Below are 23,742 nucleotides of genomic sequence, written 5' to 3' on the forward strand. Positions count from 1 at the left end.
CTTTCTAGATTTTTGGAACCTCTATGTCAGAGTAGGAAAAATACTTCAGTAGTGATCCTTCCTGCGATGGCTTTCTTAACATTACCACGGCCTTTGGACATACAAAGATGAGCATGATGCTTGTGTTAGCAGCAAGATAATGCTGCAATTATTTTTTTTGTCAGCTGTAACACCCAAATCCTTTTCAGAGTCTTTCCAAATCCCATTTCCCTATCCCTAAGTATGTCTTGCCTATTATTCACCAGACTTTCAGCTGGGGAAAAAAAAAAAAAATTGCAGGTGCCTAATTTTGTAGGTGACTCATATCATTACCTAAGTGTCTTGTCCTCTCTGTTATTTACCATTCTTTTAATCTTTCATGCACCCTTTATTAGTCATTTTCTGCCATCCGTCAGATGAATGACCATTTTAACTCATGCCAGATGATTTAATGTATTGTTCACATGCCATATGGGGTCCTTCAGGGTAATTCATCTATCCTCTGGCTTTTCTTCTGCCTGAGGGCAGGCGGTGCCCAGATGAATTGTCTTGGCAGCACCCTGCTCCTCTGGGGCCCGCGGTCCCTTCCTGGTTGGGGTGCTCCCCAGGGTGGGGGGCAGGCAGCTGGCATGGACGGCTGTTTCAGAAGAGCCCCTTCCCCGCTCCCCCCCGGCGGATGGAGCTGCAGGACTTGTGCTGGTTGTAGCAGTCCAGCACCTGGCACCTTTTCATAGATGTGTGCATGCAGATGTGGCGTGTACGGCGTGGGTCAGGAGTGCCGTACTGCTGGGCGCATGTGCCATGGACAGATGTGGGTGCATGGTGGGAAGAGGGACCCGGTTATAGCCCGTCCCTGCCTCCCAAAGCAGCTATGTAAGTGCATTCCTTTAAAAAGGAGGAAAAAAAGGAGTCAGTAAAAATGAGGACTCCTGTGCAATGAACTGAGTTCCCTGGCAGTGGGTTGACTTCTCCTGTTTACCTTATGTCGATCCTTCAAAATAGTAAGCCCTGGGATCTGTGGAGTACAAGCCTGGGCTAGGCAAATATGTACATGCAAAAGCTAGTTTTACACACTTCACAATTTGCATATACAGGTAATTGCACATTTAATTGGAGCTTTTGTTTCATGCATCCCTTCTTGTATGGATCTCTCAAGTCTGTCTTGCCGTGTTTGCCAAATGCTCTGCTATTAGGGAATGAAGAGAAAAAAGACTTCTGAATTTTTTTTTTTCCAGGTGGAAAGGTATTTTATGCATGGTAATCAAAACATGAATAGAAATTAACTCTGTCCCTGTGGCAGTTTTGTTTTGGTGGATGACACAGGACATTTAAGCTAAAATTGTGAAGATGTCATGTGCTTTGTTCCCCTAAAGCATAAAAATAAAGAACTGCTGGCAGCCTTGCCTCCACCTGCTTTTCTTTGCTGCTCTTAAAATAGACTTTGAAGTGAATGTATTTTAGCTTTCTCAGAAAAGAGATTTTTCTGTAACCCCTTCAGTAACTAAATCATTTTGAAACTTAAGCGTTTCTAAGCAGAGAGGGGAATGACACGATCTGGTTGTACTTGAATCTGTTTGAATGATGTGTGACCTCCTGGTGATGAGGGAGGAGGAGGAGAAGGGTGCTCTACGAAACGCCATAAAATCAGGGGACTGGTGCATCCTACCACTGTAGGAATTGAGTGTGCCAGGGTAATTCATGAAGAGCAATGCCAGCTGCTGCTTTGTCTATGGAGACTTGTTGAGTTTTAATTCTTTGCACAAGTTTAAACTGACCATGGTACAAAACAATGAATACTCTGTATGATCCTTGGGAACCTTTCCTATGTGTTAATGGTAACTAAAAATGGACCTCTCAGCAGGAGGGACTCGCAATAAAAATCTTAGAGAACATTGTGTCCCATTTTTTCTAATAGAAGTAAATATTTCTTTTTTTTTTCTTATTCAGTTATTAATGTGTTTTGTGATGTATTGTGGTTTCTCTTTCTATCTATCACATGATACTAACGCTGCCAAGTTATACTGCCGTCAGGCTTCTCCCACTAGAGCCCAGGAAACTTTTTTTCTTCTAGAGAAGCTGTGATTCAGCTGTGGTTCACAACACAAACAGTTGTTTCTCAGCACCGCTGAAATCTGGTGCATTGACCAGTTACTATGTGAAGCTCTCCTTAGAGTATTTCTAATTTTGTCTGCTTGTAGTGACAACGTTATGAGATGAGGAAAAATGTTTTGTGGTGGTACAGTAACTTGGGCATTATGGGGAGTGCAGCCAGTCTGATACAAAGATCCGTTTCCCATAACTCTCATTTTAAGTGTAAATTGAAACAAACTGTGGGGTCAGCCAACAGTTGAAAGCTTGTTATACAGCAGATGACATTATTTTTTGTCTTTTTGAAATGACAGATACTTTGGATGAGTACTTTGAGTATGAAGCTGAGGAGTTCCTGGTCTCCTTGGCCTTGTTGATCACCGAAGGTCGAACGCCCGAGTATTCGATCAAGGGCAGAACAGAGGGCTTTCATTGCCCGCCGGCACAATCAAGTCAGCCGCCAACAACTAAGCATGAATGCAGCGACAAACTGGCTCAGGTATGATGACACCCGTTTCATTTTATGTGGAGTGCATCCTTGCTACCATGGTTAAAGTCAGCAGAGAACCCCACGGTAGATTCACAGTTAAGCATGAATAACAATTGCTTTCTGTCAGTCCCGCGTTTAAACAAGTATGTAATTCAGTAAACGAGTATGTAATTCAGTATCGTACTAATAATAGATCTGTCCTTAAAATGAGAAATCATTAAGCCTTTTATCCTTGAAGATTAAATTCTGCATGACTACCTGAATGCAGTACCTATTTGAGTCTTTATTATGCAAATGGCGAGCGCTATACTTAGCTTCTTGGTCTGGTTTTGTGTTTTTGTTTTGTTTTTTTTTTTTTCCTTGAGAAAATGTAGGCTGATTTGCCTAACTTTTTGCTTTTCCAGGTATTCTTGAAAAGTTAGTGATCCAAAAAACACGAGCATGTCAAATCTAGCTAGTCTATTTGGGAGTAAGGTTGGAGCATCCCATCTCTCAAGTAAAAGTTCCTAAGTACTGTGTGAATTTAAGTTATTATTCATGCAGAAGTTAGCCTGCTCCGAGACACAGAATTTATAAAGATACTGCTTGAGTGTGTCTATTCAAGAGGATGACTTGTGGAGAGAGAAGTGTAAGGTAGCAAAGTATAGTGGTTGGGGAAATGTATTTTAATGAGCCCTTTTAATTTTCTACAGAAGTTGCTCAAACAGCAACCATAAAGGATTTGTTAATTATTTTTCATTTAATAGTTCTGGAATCTTACCTCTGATTTGGTGAAAGCTAGTTTACAGAATTTGACCCTTACCCTTTTCCAGTATTTTGGAAACATGTTTTTAAAGTAGATTTTAAATCTGGCTAGTATTTTTATGGCTTGCATATGTTGACATTTTTTCTTTCCCTTAGTGTCGTCAAGCCAGGAGAACCAGATCTGAGGTTATGCTACTGTGGAAGAACAATATTCCGATCATGGTAGAAGTGATGCTACTTCCAGACTGTTGCTATAGTGATGAAGGGCCCACCACCGAGGGGAATGATTTGAATGATCCTGCAATTAAACAAGATGCATTGCTGTTAGAAAGGTGGATTTTGGAGCCAGTTCCTCGACAGTAAGTTGGATATTAGGATTAGCTGATAGTTGCAAGAATCTTGTCTTATTACAGTCTTTAGAGTAATCGGTTAGTGGTTTTGAACTGGCCCTTTGCCATGAGGACCAATCTAAGAAAACCACTGTTTACCAGTGAAATCTAAGCATCTTTTAATCTTAGTCTTCCTGTACTCGTACTTTCTGCAGTGCATATTGTGCAATGCAGTGTATGAAATGCTCCTAGCTGAAAATGGTCATTTTTATACGTTATTTGTTATGTTAAATTGTATAAATTATTATGTGGTTAAAAACACATCAGGCTCTGTAATCTTCAAAATGTTTGAGGAGTTTCATTGTTTTGCTTGATTCAGCTGCGTTTTATTTTCAGAATGAAGATCTGAAAATGTCCTAGTTCTAGTTCTAATAGTTCTCTGTGTTCTCTTACCCACATCCATGTGTTTCTTTTAATACGTTTTAGGAGCGGAGATCGATTTATTGAAGAGAAGACTCTTTTATTGGCTGTTCGCTCTTTTGTTTTCTTCTCTCAGCTAAGTGCGTGGCTGAGTGTTTCACATGGTGCTGTTCCCCGAAACATTCTGTACAGGTATGTCTGGGATGGAAGAAATCTTGTTTGCTGTTCGCAGGTTGTTGCAACTTGTCTTAAAACCATTCTTACCTCCTGTTTTCCTGTTTGCTTTCAGAAGGTGCCACGTTCTTGGCCCAGTACTTTGGCAGTTGTATAGGATTTGTATACTTTGCAAAATACAGCAGTTGCTGGTGTCTCTAGTGATTTTTCTTAGACATTTGTGTTATGAAGTAGTTAATTAGAGACTCTTCATTTAGATATTTCTGTAAATGCCCTTCTGTATTGTTTCAGGGTGAGCGCTGCAGATGTGGATTTGCAATGGACATTCTCCCAGACACCAACTGAACATGTCTTTCCTGTTCCTAATGTTTCTCACAATGTGGCCTTGAGAGTCAGTGTCCAGTCCTTGCCCAGACAATCGAACTATCCAGTTTTGACCTGCAGTATTCACACCAACCTTAGCTTTTACGAAAACCGAATGCAAGAGCGCAAGTTACATCAGCACAGCGATTCCAGTGCGGCACAGCAATGCAGTATCTCCAGTCCGCAGCGCTTCTGTGGGAAACAGACGTGGACAATGACACCTGAAGGCCTACTTAATGGAAAAAAGACACCTGAATTTACTACACCTGTCAGAAATTTAAAACTTTATCCATCTACCGGACTTGGATCTGACTTTGGGGCATCGCAGTCTAAAGTTCAGTGCTATAATGCTACAACAGACAATAAGACACAATGTCATGAAACACCTGTCAGAACTTTTAAATCCTTTTCTCTAGCTGATTCCCGTGTTTCGAATAGTCACTGCTCTCATCAGCCCACAGGAGAAACCAATCCTTTGATAGGCTCTTTACTTCAAGAGCGACAAGAAGTCATTGCAAGGATTGCTCAGCACTTGATTCACTGTGATCCAGCTACTTCACCAGTTGTTGCTGGACGTCCATTCAACATACATGAAAACAGCTCGGCTACATCGAAAGCTTTTCGGAGTACTTACGAAGACGAAAACTTGCCAAGGAAAGGCAAGGAAACCTCCCCTGTTTCTATTGCGAACTTAGACAATGCAGTACAAGAAGGTGGTGGTGAGGGCAAAACTAGAGCAATACCAGAGATCCCACTGCTCGATGCCCGTGTTCCAGTGAACCACTGTGGCCGTCAGTCGGCAGGAGAGAGTAATCCTCTGATCGATTCTCTGCTCCAGGAGCGGCAGGAGGTGATAGCAAGGATTGCCCAACACTTGATTCATTGTGACCCAGCTACTTCTCACGTTACTGGACGTCCATTCAAAGTGCATGAGACTAGCCCTGTTACTTCAAAAATTTTCCGAAGTACGTATGAAGATGAAAATTTGCTGAAGAAAGGCAAGGAACCATCTTCTGTTTCTTTTGCTAAATCCGATTTTTCTTTGTTAGAGGACAGCAGTAAATCAAGGACGAAGACACCTGATACTCCCATCAGTCCTTCTAGGTTTGATGGAGAATTGAAGGCTTCTCTGAAACTCCAAGCAAGAAGAAAATTGGTTTTAGCAAAACCCAGTGAAGCTGTCCGAAGTGCATTTCATCAGACTTCAAATAAAACTTCTCATACATTTACTAACATTCACACATCATCATCCTGTATTAAAGAAAATAAATCTGAATTGCCAGATAAATTGGAAATGATACATTCTGGTTATGCACAGAAAGACCAGATAACTAATAGAATTAAACAGTATTCAAATTTCAACAGCATTGGTGAACAGATTTGCACAAATAAACTTAAAGAAAGAACAGTTGTTGGTGAGAACAACGGCACGGACAGTTTTAACAATTTACAGTTCGATAAATGCAGAAAACTTGAAGGTACGAAAAAAGCAACTGTGATGCAGGTATCTGACTCTTTGCACAAAAATGAGCTCAAGTGTTTAGATAAAGACTCAAAAAAACCAAATATTTATGAGCAAAATACTCAGCTTATTAGTATTGAAAATTATTTAAATAAAGACCATGACAGTTTCAAAAACAAAACCAAACAAGATAAAACGAAAACTGCACATGATGAGAATGAAGACCCAATAGGCCTCGATTTCCAAAGCACTTCTCAGAAGAAACCTACAGAAGACGGTGTAGTTAAGTGTGAGCGGCTGAAGAACCCAGATGTACAGGTAAATACATAGAGGAAAAGACCAATTCCTATAGCTGCTCTTAGCCAGATAGCTTGTACCCTATACCTGCTAAGGACCAATATGAAGAGAGATTTAAGTCTGGCTTCGTAGGAAGCAGCATGTTACTATTGTCGTCTTGGTCTGAAGTAACGTTTGGCCAGCAGTGCCTCCCTCATACCTTCTTAATTGTAAGTTTAACATTGAGAAGAACATTGTCTTATTCTGCTCACGGTGATACCATTATGTATGACAGTTTCCATAGGCAGTTAGTTAGGCATCCTGTCTTTTTATAAATATACCAGTGTCTGAATATGGTATGTAATCTTTAGTGAGCAGTCTGTGTGATTGTAGATTGAGGCAAGGGGAATTTATACTGAATATTTCATAATATGCTAGTGTGATGCAGATTCACCTGGTTCAGAAGTCTTGCCCGTTACGGCAAGTGAAGTATTACCATGAGAGGCCATTGAAATATCCCATTGATATCTTGAGTAAATTTGTTTTGCTGACAGAAAGCACCGTCTCTAAAACATACAAATACATGGCGGAAACATAATTTTCAATCTTTGGATGGAACTTCAACCAAGGCTTTTCATCCCAGAACTGGATTGCCTCTGCTTTCAAGTCCCGTAAGTTATTGTTGAAATTATAACTTATCTTTTAAATGAGAAAGGAAGTATTTTGATCTTTTAATATCTGTGTATGTAGAAAGTTTGACAAATTACCTAGGTGAAGTGTGTGTGTTTACTTTTAGTGTTAGAGTGAATGCTCTTGCAAGTGGAAATTTGAGAGTTAACACTCAAATGAAGTTGAACAATAATTCTGGAAAAGAAAATATTAAAGAGGTAGTTGTTGAGATCCTATCAAGATTAACAAAAGGTGACATTAGAAAATTCTATGGCAAAAAAAAAGCTTCGGTGCTATTTTAGAGCACAAAAGAAAGCATTTTCAAGATTAGTGTTTTAAGTGTTAGCTAACATATTTTGTCATTTAAGAGTTTTTGTGTGAGTTATTAATACCTGATTGCCTATTATTCCAAAGCTTTTGTTTCTGTGAACAGTTTGTACCGTATGTTCTTCAGCAATCAGAGATGTCATTGAATGACTAAGTGATGCAAAGCTGCTATGATAAGACAGAGACATTGGGCAAGTGTTACAGTTCTTGGTAGGTTGTTGGGAGTTTTAAAGAAAAAGGCAGTCCCGATTAAAACTACTGAAGTACTGATGTTCTGTAATCAACACATAGTATGTTTTATTCTTCAGTGCTTGTAAAGGCTGTCATATTTTCAGGGAACTTGAATGGAAATTGTTACAGTCTGTTTATTAGTAATGTTCTGTACTGTTCCAAAGAGACGTCAGCCTCTTGAATGAGTCTTTATTCAAGTACTTCCTGTTAATCAGAATTTACAGTCTTGTCATTAACAATTTTAGAATTTTCTTCACTAAGTTTAGAATGTATAGGAATTACTCTCTTCTGCTCTTTTTTTTATAATTTTGTAATGTCATGAAAATTCTTGACAAACTTATGCTTACTTGGCAAAATTTTCCTTACTAGAGAGAGGTACAGTTTTCAAATTAGCATCTTCTTTCCCTCTTGAGGTTCCTCAAAGAAAAACACAGTCTGGGTGCTTTGATCTGGATTCATCACTGCTGCAGTTGAAATGTCTGTCTGCAGGAAGGTATGTTTTATTTACCAGAAACTTTAAGAATTTTTGGGTAGACTTAATGTATATACATATCTGTATGCAACAACAAAGCATGTTAGCAAAGACAAAAAATGGGTGCCTTTCAAAAGAATCCTTATTTTGAAATAAGGCTTGGCAGCCAAGTTGCCCCAGGGGTCTCCAGGTTAGCATGGCTCTGGGACATAAACATGGTATGAGAGCTGCTGCCGAGACGAACTCTGTCCTGTGCAGTGGTAGGTATGCTGTAAGATACACTTGAATTTTCAAACAGAAAAGATAGTAATTGTTGATTCTTCTTCAAATCAGTGTTATTTTTGTGTTATGTTTTGTTCTTAGTGTTGAACGGGTTAAATATTTTGCCTTAACTTGTTCAGAGAACTTAATTTCTTAAAGGAACTGACCATGACCTTTTATACATTAATACATGTAACATAAACAGCTTTTAGTATGGTGGTTTGATGTTGGAAACTTCAGGATACGAGACAAAAATATCTGCATGTAAGAGAAAATAATCTGATACTTTGGTTCCTGCTAATGGAGTTAATGAACAACCTAAATTTTTATTGTCTTTATCCCTTGTAATGTAAAACTTGTGAAAGTATTTTTTCAGTTAACTAGAAAATGTTTTGCTAAAGTATTAATAGGCAATGTTCAACCGTTACTTCTTTAGGACAACATTTTGTAATACACTAAGTAAATGATTCTTTCTGGAGCTGTTTATACCCAGAAGACAAAAGCAAATGTGTTTATCCTTTATATTTATTCTGTCTTTTTTTTTTTTAAATAGCCCACAACAGTGTATAAACAGAGACACTGATCCAGAGAGCCATGGGAAACCTTTTCTAAGTTCTAGTGCTCCACCAGTAACAAGTCTTAGCCTTCTGGGAAACTTTGAGGTATTGCATGTTCTCTAGAATTCTTGTGGGATTTTTAGTATTCTTCTGTACTGCTTTTAAAAGTGCATTACTGTGAATAATTCCAACCTGATTACAATGTAAAAGTTTGTAATTAAATTGAATAAATTTGTTTTAATTTCCAGCTGCAAGGGCACATATTTCACACCCCAGACATATTCTGTCTCAGAGATTCAGATACAATGAGTTGCTTATAACTTTTATTTCCCGCTATGGTCAAGTTAGGAGGTGTTCTGTTGACTTAAATGAGATTTAACAACCTGTAATTGTTCATGTTTATAATGTCTATACCGAGAAAAAAGGATTTACATTTTCACTCTTAAAAGTCTACTTAATATGTCACAAAAGCTGTGTTAAGTCAGTGTAGTGAACAGAACTTATCTGAAGTGTAGCCTCCAGCTTTTCACTTCATGTAGCATATCAAATATCAACAACTAATAGCTAGTGTGTTAATGGGTTGTATTGCACTCCATATTTGTGAAATATGAAGTGAATATGTTGAGGAAAGTTACAGATTCTAGATTTTTTTTTTTTTTTCCAGATAGTATATGTCAAGGAAAATCATCCATAGATCCTGCTGCAATAAAATTCTCTGTGGGCTTTTGCACCAGTTTCAGTAGGGTGAAGACTGAATTTGGATGATGCTTTCTCTTAAAGCGCTATCATCTTGCTGAATGTTCCGCTGTTCATCATAATTTTTGCCTCAGTGTTGATTTTTGGCAGGTCACCTTACGAAAGACCCATGTTCTTATATAAACTTGTTTCCTTGTTTGCTGCTTAGTTTTGCTATATTTTATTTGAGGCGTTCCCAACCTAAGTTGTATGTGTTTTGTTTTTCAGGAATCTGTCCTGAATTTTCGCTTAGACCCGCTCGGCGTCGTGGAGGGTTTCACAGCGGAAGTGGGAGCAAGTGGAGTCTTTTGTCCCACGCACATGACTCTGCCAGTTGAAGTGTCATTCTACAGTGTTTCAGATGATAATGCACCCTCTCCTTACATGGTAAGTGTGTGGTTGGATTTATTTTAAATAAATTCTTATAGATGGAGGTGAAGAACAAGAGCTCAGTGAGTAGAGGGTTCAGGAAGTGGGGATTTGCAGGGACCTGGGTTATTTTCAACTGCTTATGATGGAGTTGTCTTGTCCCTTCTTCCTTTCCCTAACTAGTGCTTTTCCTCTCATTGCTCTGCCCCACCATCCAACTGCTCTCATCTTGGGATATTGAACGTATTTGTCTCCCTCCACACTGGAGTGATCAACCCTCACCATCTCTTTTTATCCATCTAACTTAAAATAGGCAGTGAGGCAATAGCTGGACTTAATGGGATACGTTTTGTTGTCTCAACAAGCAGCTGCCCTGGGCAACTAACCACTCTGCCAGCAAGTGGCTTAGGTGCAGGCCAAGGTGCAATTGCTGATGGAGACCTTAGACTCAGAAGTTATTCAGCCCTTTCTTTTAAAGCAAATATTACCTAAGCTAGCATGACACGCAGCACTCTCACAAGCTGCATGGTTTGCTGATGGTCACACCGACATGGTATTTGTGGTTTTGGTATCCGTGTGCTAATTCTGTTCCACATTTTTACAATGACAGCAAGGTTTTTGGATGTCTAAAAGTGCTTCCTTGTAAAAAGCAAAAGATGTCTTGTATGCTGACATTGAATCAGATGGCTAGATTTGTTCTGAATGCCTGTTGAGGAACCTCAATGATACCTGGGTGACAGATCTAATTTTTAGAGGTTTTCATATGTGTATGTCTGTCTAAAATACGGTAAATAGTCTGTTTAAACATGTAAGTAAAGTGTTGAACATCTGATTATCCCAATATTTAGATTTTAAATTCATAGCATTTACCATATTTCTGACCTTCTGTTTTTAAAAGCATTCAGAAAATGAAATGGCTTTGCAAGTTAAGTTTGAGTAATAAGTTGAGTTTAAACTTGTATATGTCTTCGCTTAACTACTGCAAAGAAGTATCAATTGTTTTGCTTTCATCTTTCTAGATTATTTCATGTGATTTTCCAGGAAGTGAAGGGATTCTGATGTTCTTCAAATGGTTAAAGTAGCATTGCTTATTTTCCTAGCTGGGTTTCATTGTTTCAGGCTTTTCCACATGCTCTAGACATCCTATTATGGCTGAGTCTCCCAGGATTAATACAACATTTGTATAGTGCCTCCATCATCAGAAACATTGTTTCTGTTTGTATAGCTAGTTTCTCTGCTCTAGGGTCTTCTTTTTTGTTTGTTTGAGGGTTTTTTTTTATGTTAAACCCAGTGCAGTGGGGTACAACAGTTGTGCACTGCAGGTTAATCCAACGTGTGCTGTAGGGTGGTACCCTAAGGGTGGCCTCAGCAGCGTTACAGCGCCGTGTGGGCCACTCAGATGCTCTGTAGATCACAGCTGGTACAAAAGCAGCTGTCATCGTTGCTAAAGTTTGGATTAGAATAGAAGATTAAGTGCATCTGCTGCCTTTGAAAAGCAGAAATTAGTTCTGTGAGATTTGGAGTATTATTGGTGCGACTGTAGATGATATAAAAATGGAAAGGAAGAGAAAATCTTCCATTTTAACTTCCAAGCTGTTTTGAAAAGAAAGCTCTATTTCGCCATAGCTCCCTGATGGTTAGTTTGAAGATGTGGAAACTTGGATCTTGTTTCAAGAGGAGAACGTACCCCTTATTGCACAGCTTTTAATGATCTGCCAAAGTGTCTGTAAGGCCCCTACTGTTGATTTTAACTGCATCTTAAATGCATTGCCTTCTCTATTTTTAGTTTTTATACATTACTGATTGTTTTTTGAATAAATACAATTACATGAATAGAACGTTTTGATTTGTTTGTATCTCTCCCTGTGAACTAAATGTGTGTCTTTTCTTTCTAGGGTGTAATTACTTTAGAGTCCCTTGGTAAAAGGGGTTATCGGGTACCGCCTTCAGGAACAATACAAGTGGTACGTACTCAGCAGATATGGGTGCCTTGAAACCACTAATATCAAGAAAGTCATGCAGAGGAGATGAGGTTATTGGAGATGAGCATGAAGCTAGCAGTGGAAATGTGCATCTCTGTAGGTACTGTAGTTATTCAAAGTAGAAATCTCTGTGGAATTTATGGGACAAAAAGACTCCCAACCTTTGAACCCATCTGTGCTGTGAAGAGATTTAAAATCAGTTACTGAAGATTCAGAATAGCTGGGGACACCGTGGCTTTGAAGAAGTAATGGAGAAGTAATTAGGCCACAGTCCAAATTTTGAAATCTTTCTAAAGGGATTAGGATTAAATACTTAGTTGTATCTGAATTTTGTAACATTTTAATACCACCTATTTTTTGTAATAAAATCAGAAAGTAAATCACAGTCATTGCTTAGAACCAACAATCTGCCTCTTTCTTTTAAGAACCCAGTCCAGAGTAACACATTGGTAATTTCAGGTTTAAAAGCGGAGCCCACCACTGTGCTTCCTGTGAGCGTATTGTGTCTAGAAAACAGTGTAGACAAAAAGCTGACTGGAAAAATAAACAAAAATGGGCATGCACATTAGCGAAGTAATAGTAGTCATACACTAGTGCTTCATTCAGATTAGGTTGTGTTTAGTATTATATTTAAAAATGGGAATTGTTAGTAGCTGAAGTGTTGAAAAACAGAAAAACTGCACAATGTTTTTACAGAAACGTTTCTTTATGGCACTGGAACGAAGTGCATAGAGGACGGTGACTATTTTGGCAGATGGAGTTTGTTTTGTTTTGTTTTTTAAATTTGTCATCTCTAAAGAGTATTGTATTGAACTGTTTGTCTTTTCAGACCTTATTTAACCCTAACAAAACTGTGGTGAAGATGTTTGTGGTGATCTATGACTTGAGAGAAATGCCAGCTAATCATCAAACATTCCTACGGCAAAGAACTTTTTCTGTTCCTGTGAGACGAGAAATGAAGAGAACTGTCAATAAAGAAAATAGTCAACAGACTGAAGAAAGGCTACTACGCTACCTCATACATCTGAGGTAAGCTCCTCGGAGTTAAAAAAAAAAACAAACATAACAAAACAAACAAAAAACCCAAACCCCAAAACAACAAACAAAACGACAAAAAACAAGTACCTGCCAAAATTTATCTCGTGATTTCTTTCCCAGTCAGCCTTTCTGTATACAGACTTATTTTAAAAAAAGAATGCTTTTAACTTGGTCTTTAAGCTAGCCAGTAGAGGAGGAAGAGCTAATAAATAATTTGGATTCTGCTTTGGGAGCAACAAAGTTGAAATATAAAGCTGTTTCTTGTCATTGAAGTATTTTGTATAGCCTTGTAAAGCTTAATTCTTAGCAACAAAGATTTAGTTCTGGCTGGATCAATGTACTTTTTTTGAGGTTACAGGAAATAGTGAGTGTGGATGTTATATGGGCAAAAGCCAAAACTAAGGATCAATGTACAGAAGGTGCCCAGTGTCCTACACACATGCCTCTTCACCAGAATAGCTTGTAACGTGAAAAACATTCTGAGTTACTCCTGAAAATACAGCGTTTGGTTGTAAAAATGTAAATACCTGTTTTATGATGCAATACCACTGATAATGCCTTTCACTTTATTAAAATATTCACACAGTCTTTCTTAAATGATTTACAAAGCACTGCCTGAAACAAGATAGCGTGCTGCTGCTCTCAGGATGTTCTGGAGACTGCAATTCGAAACAAAGGAGGAATGATGGATATACTCTGTCCTTCTGCAGTTTGCAGACTTTTGCCTGCATTATTGTAGTAAACGAACCACGTATGTGCAGACCCAGTGTTTTCATTGCAGCACTTGGAGACCCGACAGTGGCTGACATTCTGAAGCGAGCAGGCAGAAGAAAATCAAATCTCTTACACTTTTCTCTTTAACTTGTTGTAGAATTACTTCTGGTACATATTATTTTCCCTATTTAGTGGCATTGATTTCTACCCAGCAGACTTTTGAAACACAACTTTGTCTAGGGCAGTGATTCCAGGCCATCCTTTCCCATTAAGTGAAAGTTGACAGTCATAAAAAATGTGTGTTGGTTTACTGGAGTGTGAAAATAGCATCACGATGAAGCTGCTGAACTGTGTTTTCATTCTGAATTTTAGCCTGGTTTGAAATTCATCCTTTCAGGCCAGACTAACTTGCCATGTCTCACTTAACCACCTTCTAAAAATTTTCTTCTGGGGTAAATTCTGAAAAAGAGCATGTAGCCCAAATAAAAGGCTCTATTCACTTGTAATGTTGATCTAACTGATGCGGGGGAACTGGGGACAGGTATCAGCTGCAGAGGTGGGCAAAAATCTGTGGCCAGCCAGGTCTGGCATACAGGCATGAAGAGTAGTAGACTTGTATCCCCTTTCAGTTTCTGCTTTAATGTAGTTTGTAAATTTGTTGTAGACAGACCCAATAATTACTTCTATTTGAAGGTAAACCTGCTTTCTTCTCTGTCATCTTTTATAGCTAGAAGTCTTCTTTCATGAGCTTCCTATTTCTGATACCTGCTGAGAGACAGAAATGTAGCAGTTCTGATGCTTCTAGTTTTGAAATACCTGTACAATTTAGCTCAGCTTTCAGACCTCTGGTAGGGATCAACTCATGAATTTATAATGTGTAATTGGAAATGCATCAATTTCTGGCTGGAAAAACAAACTGATAATTACGATGCTTAGCTGCTTACTTTGGAAAGTGAATACCTGCAGAGTATGCCAGAGTTTTTTGCTTCAGAGATGAACCCAAACAGTGGGTCCTTTCTCATAATGGAAGAACTGCAAAACTCCTTGAAATATTACAGTAATTTATGTTGATCTGTCTTGAGGCTTATTATACAGAGTACTTCAGATATTACCAAAGACTAGTAGCCTTCTTTAATAAAGATGGATTTTAATTGGGAGAGCTTTAAAACTCTTAATGGTATATTAATTCATATGTAAGTTGGTTTTAAAACTTCATTTTTAAAAGCAGCAATGTTTCCTCAAACCCGTTTTACTGAAAACATATATAAACCTAAAAAATTTAAACTATTAAGATTTTTTTTTTTTTTTGTTACTCAAGTTGGCTTGGAACAGTCTTTCAGTTTTAGTTGCAGCAGTTGTTGAAAACAAGCATCTTAAGCTTACATGTTGAAATTTTCCTCAAAAAAACAAATGAAGTCACCACCAGTAAAGCTGCATTGTGGTCGCATCTGCTTGCGAGGCCTTAATCACAGTTGTCAGCACTCACATTATGAAAGCTTCTTTTCAAGTGGTAATTCAGCAAAAATGCTTGCATAGGTCTGGAACTTAACATCGGCAGCCACGTTTTCTACAACACTTTTTTAAAGTGTCAGATTCATTGTATATACAGCTTCTGCATGCAGTTTTGTATGTTTGAGATACTGTTCAATATGCCATTAGACTATATTTGTACCCACAGCTACAGATATAAAATGTAGCTTGCACGGACAGCAAAGCTTTATTCACTATAAGAAAATCAAGAGTTGCACCTGCAGTTTAAGTCATTTCTTGAAGATGCTTTGGGGGTAATTTTTTTTGTTGCATGTGAAGCAATGTTTTTTGTGTTGTAATTAAATCTACATGAGCGTAAGAGCTGCGAGTCCAGCTCTGCTCACGCCTCATTTCTGCCCAGTGTTGTGAGGGTGATGACCATCTGTTGGTTTCTAGGTCACATTCTGGTACCCCTATAAAAGGCAATTAAACAGTTAACCTGCCCACAGCTCAGCATTTTTCAAGTTTTTAAAGCTTGGTCAACAGCTTTAGTTACTGACATATTGCCTCTTTTAATTGCATGGGGCATAGCTGTTGTTGCTTAACAGCTAAACAGGGGTTGTTACTGAAGGCTAGGTGGAGGGTAAGCTTGAAACTGGTTGTTAAAAGTAGGGATTCCTCAAGGTGTTTAGAAACTTTTTTTAAAAAATATTTTCCTAATGTGGTGTATGATACATTCATTGGTGGAAGCTGAAGATACCTGCTATTACTGATTTACTAGTTGATTTTTGATCTTTCTGTTCTCTCAGCATTTTTCCTGATCTAGAATTGTGTATCCTTGTCCTGATGATTTTACTTACAGATTTTATAGGTTGTGTTGTATAGTCTTTTCCACTTACAAAGCAAGTCTTGCTACATACGTTTTTGTGATCATCCTGCTATATCCTGCTTCTGTGGCTTACTCTGTTCTTTGTGAATTTTGAAATTTTGATGGCCTATAAAATATACACAGGGGTTTTGTGCTTGTATTTGTCATTTCTTCAGTAATGTTTATCACTTTCTTTCCTCTGCCAGACTTTCTAGCTCATCTGATATTTGTGTGTTTAAGCCTTCCTGATACTGTTGCTAGGACACCATCTGTCACAGACCTCTGTTGTGTTTTTCTTGATTCCTTTACACAAAACTACTAGAGCCGCCACAGCTCTGGAGCCAGTCCCATGCTGGCTACTTCATCACCACCCTGCAAGGGTGTATGTAATGGTTGTCTCTTGATTATTCCATTGTATTTGCATGTATGAAGAGCAACATTTCTAAATCCCAATTACTACGATAAGCATTTCTCAAAGAAAAAAATCAGGTGATGGAAGCAGAGATGAGAAGAATCCCGTGAACTCTGTTGCTGTCTCCCACTCATCCTCCTTCAGTCTTTGTGAAATGTCATGCTCAGAAAAGCCATGTTATAGGGAAGCGTTATTTACTGGGCAAAGGGGGTCTTGCAGGATTCTCATTAATAGAAAATAGTAAGCCTGAAGTTTAAAAATAGACCTTGCTAATTATATTCTGATAGATCCATGTGTAAAATGGGAACTGAGCTTTACTTTATGATGGTGCTTTGATAACTAGATCTATCTATTCTATATGAATTAATTTCAGTCATACTTTTGCTGCAAAAGATCTTTCAATAATTTTTTTCATTTAAAAATGTCTTATGAGCTACATGCTGAATGTTTGTGGTGTTCAGTTTGTCCCTCGCCTCTTCCACTCTTCCTTCTTGTGCTCTCCTCCAGAGTCTTCTCTAAAGATAGAATCTTCTCCCCTTTGCCTACCAGGTAAAGGGCTTTCACACTGATAGCAACCGAGCAAATAAATAGTGATGGATGGGAGCTCTGTGGGAGCCAGTAGGAGCATTCTGCTGGACCCCGCCACATTTAATGCCCTTGACAGCTGTATCTAGGAGAGGAGAATTTTCCTTTGTCTGGCTGTGGGGATGACTGCAGGCTATTCTGCATCACTCATCTGAACAAAACGGTGGCACAGAATCTATTTCTACAACCTGCCTGCCCCAGATGATGAAACCTTCACAGATCTTCTGTAGTTGTCTGTCTTTCTCCTACCTCTCAGAATTTCAGTCTAATTATAGCTAGGTTTATTCTAGAGATACTACTTTTGCTTCAGTGGGGTCAATGAGTAAATGCTTATTAAAAAACTGTGCAAATTGTAATACATGTGATAATACAATCTGTGCTGCTTTCTCAGCATTTGTGGTGGTATCATTTTGTCATTACAATAGCAATAGCTTTTCTATTTCTATTACAGTAGCAATAGCTTTTCTCCCTTACCATGGCATAGTGATAGTGATGTTAAGTCCAGTTGCCGTATGAAATGCTCCTTAGGCTCTCCTGCCTTTCCTGGTCGAGGGAGGGAAATTAGGGAGTTCTGCCAGATAAAGACTATAGAATACAGTTCTCTGAAATGCAGATCTCGTCTCTCTATCTATAGTTGTTAAATCTCAGGGAAAGTGGAACTGGCACATGCCTGGCAGGTTTGGAGGACCTGAATTAGGCTGTTTAGCTGCAGCATAAAAGATAAATGGGCCCAGGGATTGGCCACTGTTTACTTTGGTGACTGGGCCAGTGAACTACAGTCTTTCTGAAATAGCTCTGTATTCTGTGTGAAAAACTTTTTTCTGTCTGCCTGCAGAGATCCCTGTACCTGCTGCTTCTCAAGTGGGACTTAAATTTGGTGTGTGGTATAAAGCAGTAGTAAACTTCTTGCTGGAACATTCATAGAGCAATGAAATCTGTCTGAATGATAGCCAGCACTCAAATATATATTTGAACCTGTGTTGATATTTGAACCTTCTCTTTTGTGTGTGCTTATGTCACCCTTTGGGCATTTTCAGGAGTGCTCATTGAAGAGCACTTTTTGCCTTTCTAGATTGCTGAGAACTTTAATCTTTGACATACATAATTGCTGTGTGAATGTCAAATATTCCATACCACTTTCAAAGCTGTGCACTACATTAGTGATTAGGAACAGAGCCTTTATATGCCGAAGGAAACAAAGTCGATTCAAAATGTTAGGTTATTCTTTCTTCTTTCATTTTAACTGACTAATTTTGTATGTTCAAATGTTTTTTGGCCTTAATCTTTTAAAGGAACCCATTTAATTCAATAATATTTAAAGATGAATCTTTTGTTTTAGATAATACAGGTATTTGTATCTTTTCAGGTTCCAGAGTTCTAAATCTGGAAAGATCTACCTCCACAGAGATGTAAGGCTCCTATTCTCTCGGAAATCCATGGAAGTTGATAGTGGCGCTGCATATGAACTCAAATCTTACACTGAATCTCCAACAAATCCTCAGTTTTCACCAAGATGCTAACAAACAATTGCAAACTAAAGTATTCGTTTTACTGTTGATTACTCCTTACACATGAAGATCGGTAGAGATGACAGTATGAAGTTAAGTCTGTAAAGGAAAGAAAATAGCGCTCAAGAGAGAGAAGGTTCTTATGTGATCCTGGACCAGTTTTTAAAAGGTTTCTGGAATGAGCTTTGTGTATTCCAAGTAGACTGGAAACATACTTAAATCTAATCTTTTTGTACTGTTTAAAACCACTTCATTGGATGTGTTGCAATAGCAAATTCCCAAGTTAGTTTAGTGTTTACACTTTTTATTTTATTTTTCAGTTATTTAATATTTAATGTTTCATTTAATACTCAAGTGATGTTTGTCTTTAGTGTTCTAATGTAGCATAAATCCTATGTAAAATCATACTATGTATTTTTGGCATTAATATTGAAATCTGAAATATATACAGATGTCTTTAATCTGTGTGATGTTTTAACTGATATTCATTTAAGTTATTGAAAATGGGGACAACAGGTGAATTTCCATAACATTTCATACTATGCAAGCATTTAGCTTTCTTCTTTTTTTCTCTTTAACGGTACCCTTTTCCTTTTTTTCTCATATACAGATTCAACAACACTTGTGACCATAGTGCAGATTGTCTATTTACTTACTCTTGCATCCAGATCATTGGTTCAATTCATATTTTGCTCCCTCAATTTCTTTCTTTCCTTACGGGCCACTTTAATTTTGCTTTCTGTTATTAGTTTTTCTCACATAAAATTCCCACCCTCCCCCATTTGATTTCTCAGATTGTGTTAAAGGATGTACTGTGCAAACAAATTAGTATTTATATCTTAAATATATGCAAAAGCTATGAAACTTGTACTTTTTGTTTTATTTTTAGATAAGGAGGATCTTCCTGTAATCCTAAATATTTTTAATAGCTCAATTCCACTTAGGCCACTAGGTGGCCATAGGAAGTTTTACTAGAAATGCTACATTGGGCATATAAATATTTTCCAATACATACGCGTATTCCTAAAACAAAACACAGTCAGATAAACAGTTTATGCTAAGTGTTAAACTGTATAACTGAGAGAAATAAAGTTAGAAGCATTTGATTATATTTGAGGTATATATTTAATAATGAAAATGAAGCTTTACAATGTTTGGCAAAGATCTCGGAGTTTCTTAACTGTCTTACCTTGGTTTATATGTTTTTCTTTACATCGCTGTTGGTTTTCAGACTGTCAGTAATATGGAAGGTGACCTTCATATCTGGGAGTATAACACGCTTATCTGATGAAGACTCTGGAGAAAGAGTGAACGTGCATCTTGTGTATTCAGCACTGCCCTTAGATGAGAGGAGAAGTCAGTGTATCGTGAAATCTCCAGGAAGTCTGCCAGGGAAAGTAAGGGAGACCAGACTTCCCAGATGATACTTATAAACTATCTTGCATATTCAAATGGCTGTTGCTACAGAAGGGCAAAGCTCAGATATTACTGAGTCTGTTCCCCACTTCAGCAGTATTTTTCCCTCTGTTACACTAGGTTTTCAAAAGTTAGCTAGCATTTATTTTATAGAGACTTGGGAAAAACTGTACAGGAAGAGATTGTTTGCAGTTTCTAGTCATTTGTGTGCCCTGTAAAACTGAGAAAAGGTTTCTTTTGCAGAAGAGTCAAATACAACTGCAGTTGTACTGTGTACAGAACTAGGATCTAGACTAGTGTAATAAGAATGTGTCCTAGTTTCTTTGTAGCTACTATTGAGTCATAAGCAAACAGCATGTATCCTCAAAGTACTTGTTTGTGTCATGGTGCACATCTGCTTGCATACTTGATGAGAAAAGGATGCCCTTTTAATGAAAAATCACAATTCACCTGTAGTAGATTAACCTTTTATTTTGCACTGACAATATGCAATGTTTGTATGTCTGTATCTTGATAACTTTACATGACTTCTTCAAGCCATCCTTTTCTCCCTTCAGAGTAATATATTAATTTCTTTTGAACAGCAAAGTGTGGATTTTGAATATGTGGTCAGTACAAGTCATGTCTAGGAAATAAATTTGTATGGACTTCAGTAGTCAAACTACACTTAGTCCCTGTATGGATTCAGAATGAATAGATTATCCATGCACAACTTTGATTTAACGAAGTCATTCTCCATTTGCAGCTTGATCTGAGTTAACACTTTCCATTAGGGACACACCTGGAGAAATGCTGATTGTTCATAAAATATGAACTGAATTCCACATGACCTTCTATGCATAGGTTAAGAAATGAGACTAGACTAATTTTTGAGAAGTCACTGGCTTCTTCTCTTTACTCCTCAATAGGCTCAACCGTATAGAATTATTTTTGACAAATGTTTCTGAGTGGTTTATGAGGGCCTCCAGTGATGGAGGCTCCAAGTAATCTCTTCCACTGTTAAACTATACTTATCAAGAGAAAACTATTTATAATTTCCAACTAAATCTTGCTGCAGTTGAAGTCAAATACTACTTGGCCTTTTCACTATAAGCAAAGAAAACAATTTAGTTCTTTTATCTCCCTTCTCAGTCTTGTTTTCTATATCTAAGACAGCCCCAGACTGCTCAGTCAGCCTCGCTTTGTAGATTTTATTTTCTGCACCTCTCATCATTCTGGCTCTTTGCTTTCTTCTTTTGGTCTGAATCGGTCTTGAAGTGCCTCAAGCTGGACACAGCATCCCAAACAGGGCCCCTCTGTGCCAGTTAGGCTGGAAGGATTGATTGACAAGTCTTATGGATTAAAGTCCTCTTCATACATCCCATTATAATACTTGATTTTTTCAGTATCAGGAGATGTCAACATGCATTCATCTTGTTATCCAGTATAACAGAGGTGTCCTACCTGCTTGTTCCCAATATGGTAGCTTTCCTGCATGTGTCATTATTGAACTTCATTCTCCCACTACCCAAGATTTTGTATCTGATCTTCTGTTTGAATCTGAATTGCAATTATTTTCTAGTGTTCTTGTAGCTTCTCTTGCTCAGTGTAATCTGCTAATATTAATAAATACATTACCTGGGTCACCAGTGAAAGTGATGAGCAATATTGGCCCTGGGAAGCCCTCTGTGAAACCCTACTAAACACAGCATTGCTGTTTAAACAATTGATAGCCATTTCCAACAAAACTTGCATCCACCACATTAAATTTTCATCTAGTTAATTTTCCCTAATTTGCATGGGGAAGTGCCAGAGGCCTTATTAATAGCAGAAGGTGTCTGGAACTTCAGCCACCTTCACCCGCTTCTCCACATGGCCTGTTTCCTTTTTGTTAAAGGAAATACAATTGTGTGAAACCCTTCTTCTTAATTGTGAATTCATGGCTAGCTACTTAGTTTCTTTTGAGTGCTTATTTTAGATGATTTCTCAGGTAATTATTGATTAGACAGCTTAATGGTATATCTTGTATTCTGTCCTCCCCTTACGTCTGTTTAATCAGCCTCCTGGAAACCCATTCATTTTCTACAGGTTCCTATATAGATGACCCCTAATTAATTGGAGATTGCTTCAGTCAGTTTTCTAAACCCTCCAGGGTAATTTTTCTTCCAAGTTGGAAAATATTTACCAGATAAGGAAAAAAATAACTGATTCAAGTATCCTATAAACTGATCGTTCCTTATTCCAGCTTGAGGTTATACTCCATTTGTTACACTAGCTATCTTGATCACACCAGACTGAACAAAAGAAACATTAAATTGTGTTGTTTTTACAAGGTTTGTTCAGTAATTTTCAGTAATGATTCTCTGCCCCTTTGTCTTCATGATCTGCTTTAGATGCACATCCTTAAAAAATTGACCTAGTTTCTATATGCTGCTTTCTTGTGTTTGTGGCCATTGAAGAACTTGTGCTTTCCTGAGGTTCTTAATTTACTTCCCATCTTTCCTCTGCACTGTATAGTTTACACTTGTTCCCTTAAAGAAATAATTTCGTCAAGGAAATGCTGAATCCTCAGAAGCGTGTCCTCACATTAATTTCCTAAGAGATTTGAAAGAAATTCCTGAAGTTTGCATTCTTGTCTGCTGCCACTGCTTTGTTGTTCTGCCTCCTTTCAAAATCTATGAACTTCAACCTTTTTATGATCATTCTTCTATGTGTTGCTCTGTTTTTCACACCTTCAGATCATTGCTCCCTGGTTTTGCTAGAAGCCAATGTGGCACACCCACTGTTATCATTGCTTTTTCTATCATTAGGAAAAAAATACTCACTAGTGCCTTCTATGATTTTCCTGTCAATCTGGCCTGCTGTATCCCTTCCTGAACAAGGGGTATGCACATGCCTTGAGTTCCCTACTACTACACAGTCCTGGTCTCTGGATGAATCCCTCAGTTGCTCAAAAAAACCCTTCCAACTACTGGTTTGGGGGGGTTTTAGTAAAATGCAACTGTGGCAAAATTGTTGACTTTACAGCTTCTGTTTTGATTGAGAGCCTTTTCTGAACTGTTGCAGTCTGTCTTCTGGACCTTAAACACACAAAGCCTGTCCTCGCCCGTCCCTCCTGAGCTGTGCTCAAGCTGGTTTGCCACACGTGCAGGGTCTGCAGGGTGGAGAGCACGTGCTGGCTCTCGCCCAGCGGGACGCTGAACGCAGGCGATACACCGCGGTGGGAGAGCTGGAGGTCAGAATCGCGGGAAAGTGGTGTAAGATAATAGGAAAAGCCGTTTTGTATAGGAAAAGTGGGAGAATGCATTCATTTAACCGCATATTAAATAAACTCTATACCTCATTGTTCACATAATCCCCATATTTAAGGACCCCTGAAGATTTATTAACGGTGAGCTATTTAAACCCCTCCTTTACATTCTTAAAGGCTAAGAGAGTCCGAGGGAGGTTATTGTTCTGCCAAAAACCAGACAGTGAAAAGCAGAGGGGGAGGGAAGAAAATACTTTATATAACTTGGTATCATGCTGTTAAAAAGTTTCAATGGACTATATGAGACCTCCTACCCTGTCAGCTGGTGTCTGGGATTCAAAAAAGATCCTCAGGTAAAGCTGCTGAGGACTCGGTTGCTCCTGTGCTGATCTGTGAAAGTAGCAAAAAGAGCTAATTTTAGCCAAGCAGCAAAGGTCTTTTTTTCCCCCTTTACCCCGATGTCGGGCAGGGGAGGCCGCGGAGCCCGGCCTGCAGGAGCCGTGGTGGGGACCGAGCTGGGTCCCGGGGTGCTGCAGGGGTGCCAGCGAGGCGCCGGGGGTGTGGGGCCGAGCGT

General features: G+C 38.5%; 1 protein-coding gene across 2 annotated transcripts in view; it reads left to right on the forward strand.

Annotated features, from left to right (window-relative positions):
- FAM214A (family with sequence similarity 214, member A) overlaps positions 1-19,634 on the forward strand; it is a 34,519-nt gene extending 14,885 nt beyond the window's left edge. The window contains exons 2-12 of one of the 2 annotated variants that reach the window (XM_009585449.1): positions 2,382-2,566; positions 3,458-3,660; positions 4,117-4,242; positions 4,516-6,367; positions 6,880-6,996; positions 7,966-8,045; positions 8,839-8,947; positions 9,806-9,964; positions 11,842-11,910; positions 12,758-12,957; positions 18,382-19,634. In XM_009585449.1, the coding sequence (XP_009583744.1) occupies positions 2,382-2,566; positions 3,458-3,660; positions 4,117-4,242; positions 4,516-6,367; positions 6,880-6,996; positions 7,966-8,045; positions 8,839-8,947; positions 9,806-9,964; positions 11,842-11,910; positions 12,758-12,957; positions 18,382-18,535 (3,254 nt within the window). In that variant the 3' untranslated portion in view covers positions 18,536-19,634. Of the gene's footprint in view, positions 1-2,381; positions 2,567-3,457; positions 3,661-4,116; positions 4,243-4,515; positions 6,372-6,879; positions 6,997-7,965; positions 8,046-8,838; positions 8,948-9,805; positions 9,965-11,841; positions 11,911-12,757; positions 12,958-18,381 lie in introns of those variants that run through there. The other variant, XM_009585457.1, reaches the window with a different exon arrangement.
- The last annotated feature ends 4,108 nt before the right edge of the window (positions 19,635-23,742 follow it).

The sequence above is a fragment of the Fulmarus glacialis genome, unplaced genomic scaffold (genome assembly GCF_000690835.1).
Source record: "Fulmarus glacialis isolate BGI_N327 unplaced genomic scaffold, ASM69083v1 scaffold42590, whole genome shotgun sequence".
In the NCBI taxonomy this organism is placed as follows: Eukaryota; Metazoa; Chordata; class Aves; order Procellariiformes; family Procellariidae; genus Fulmarus; species Fulmarus glacialis.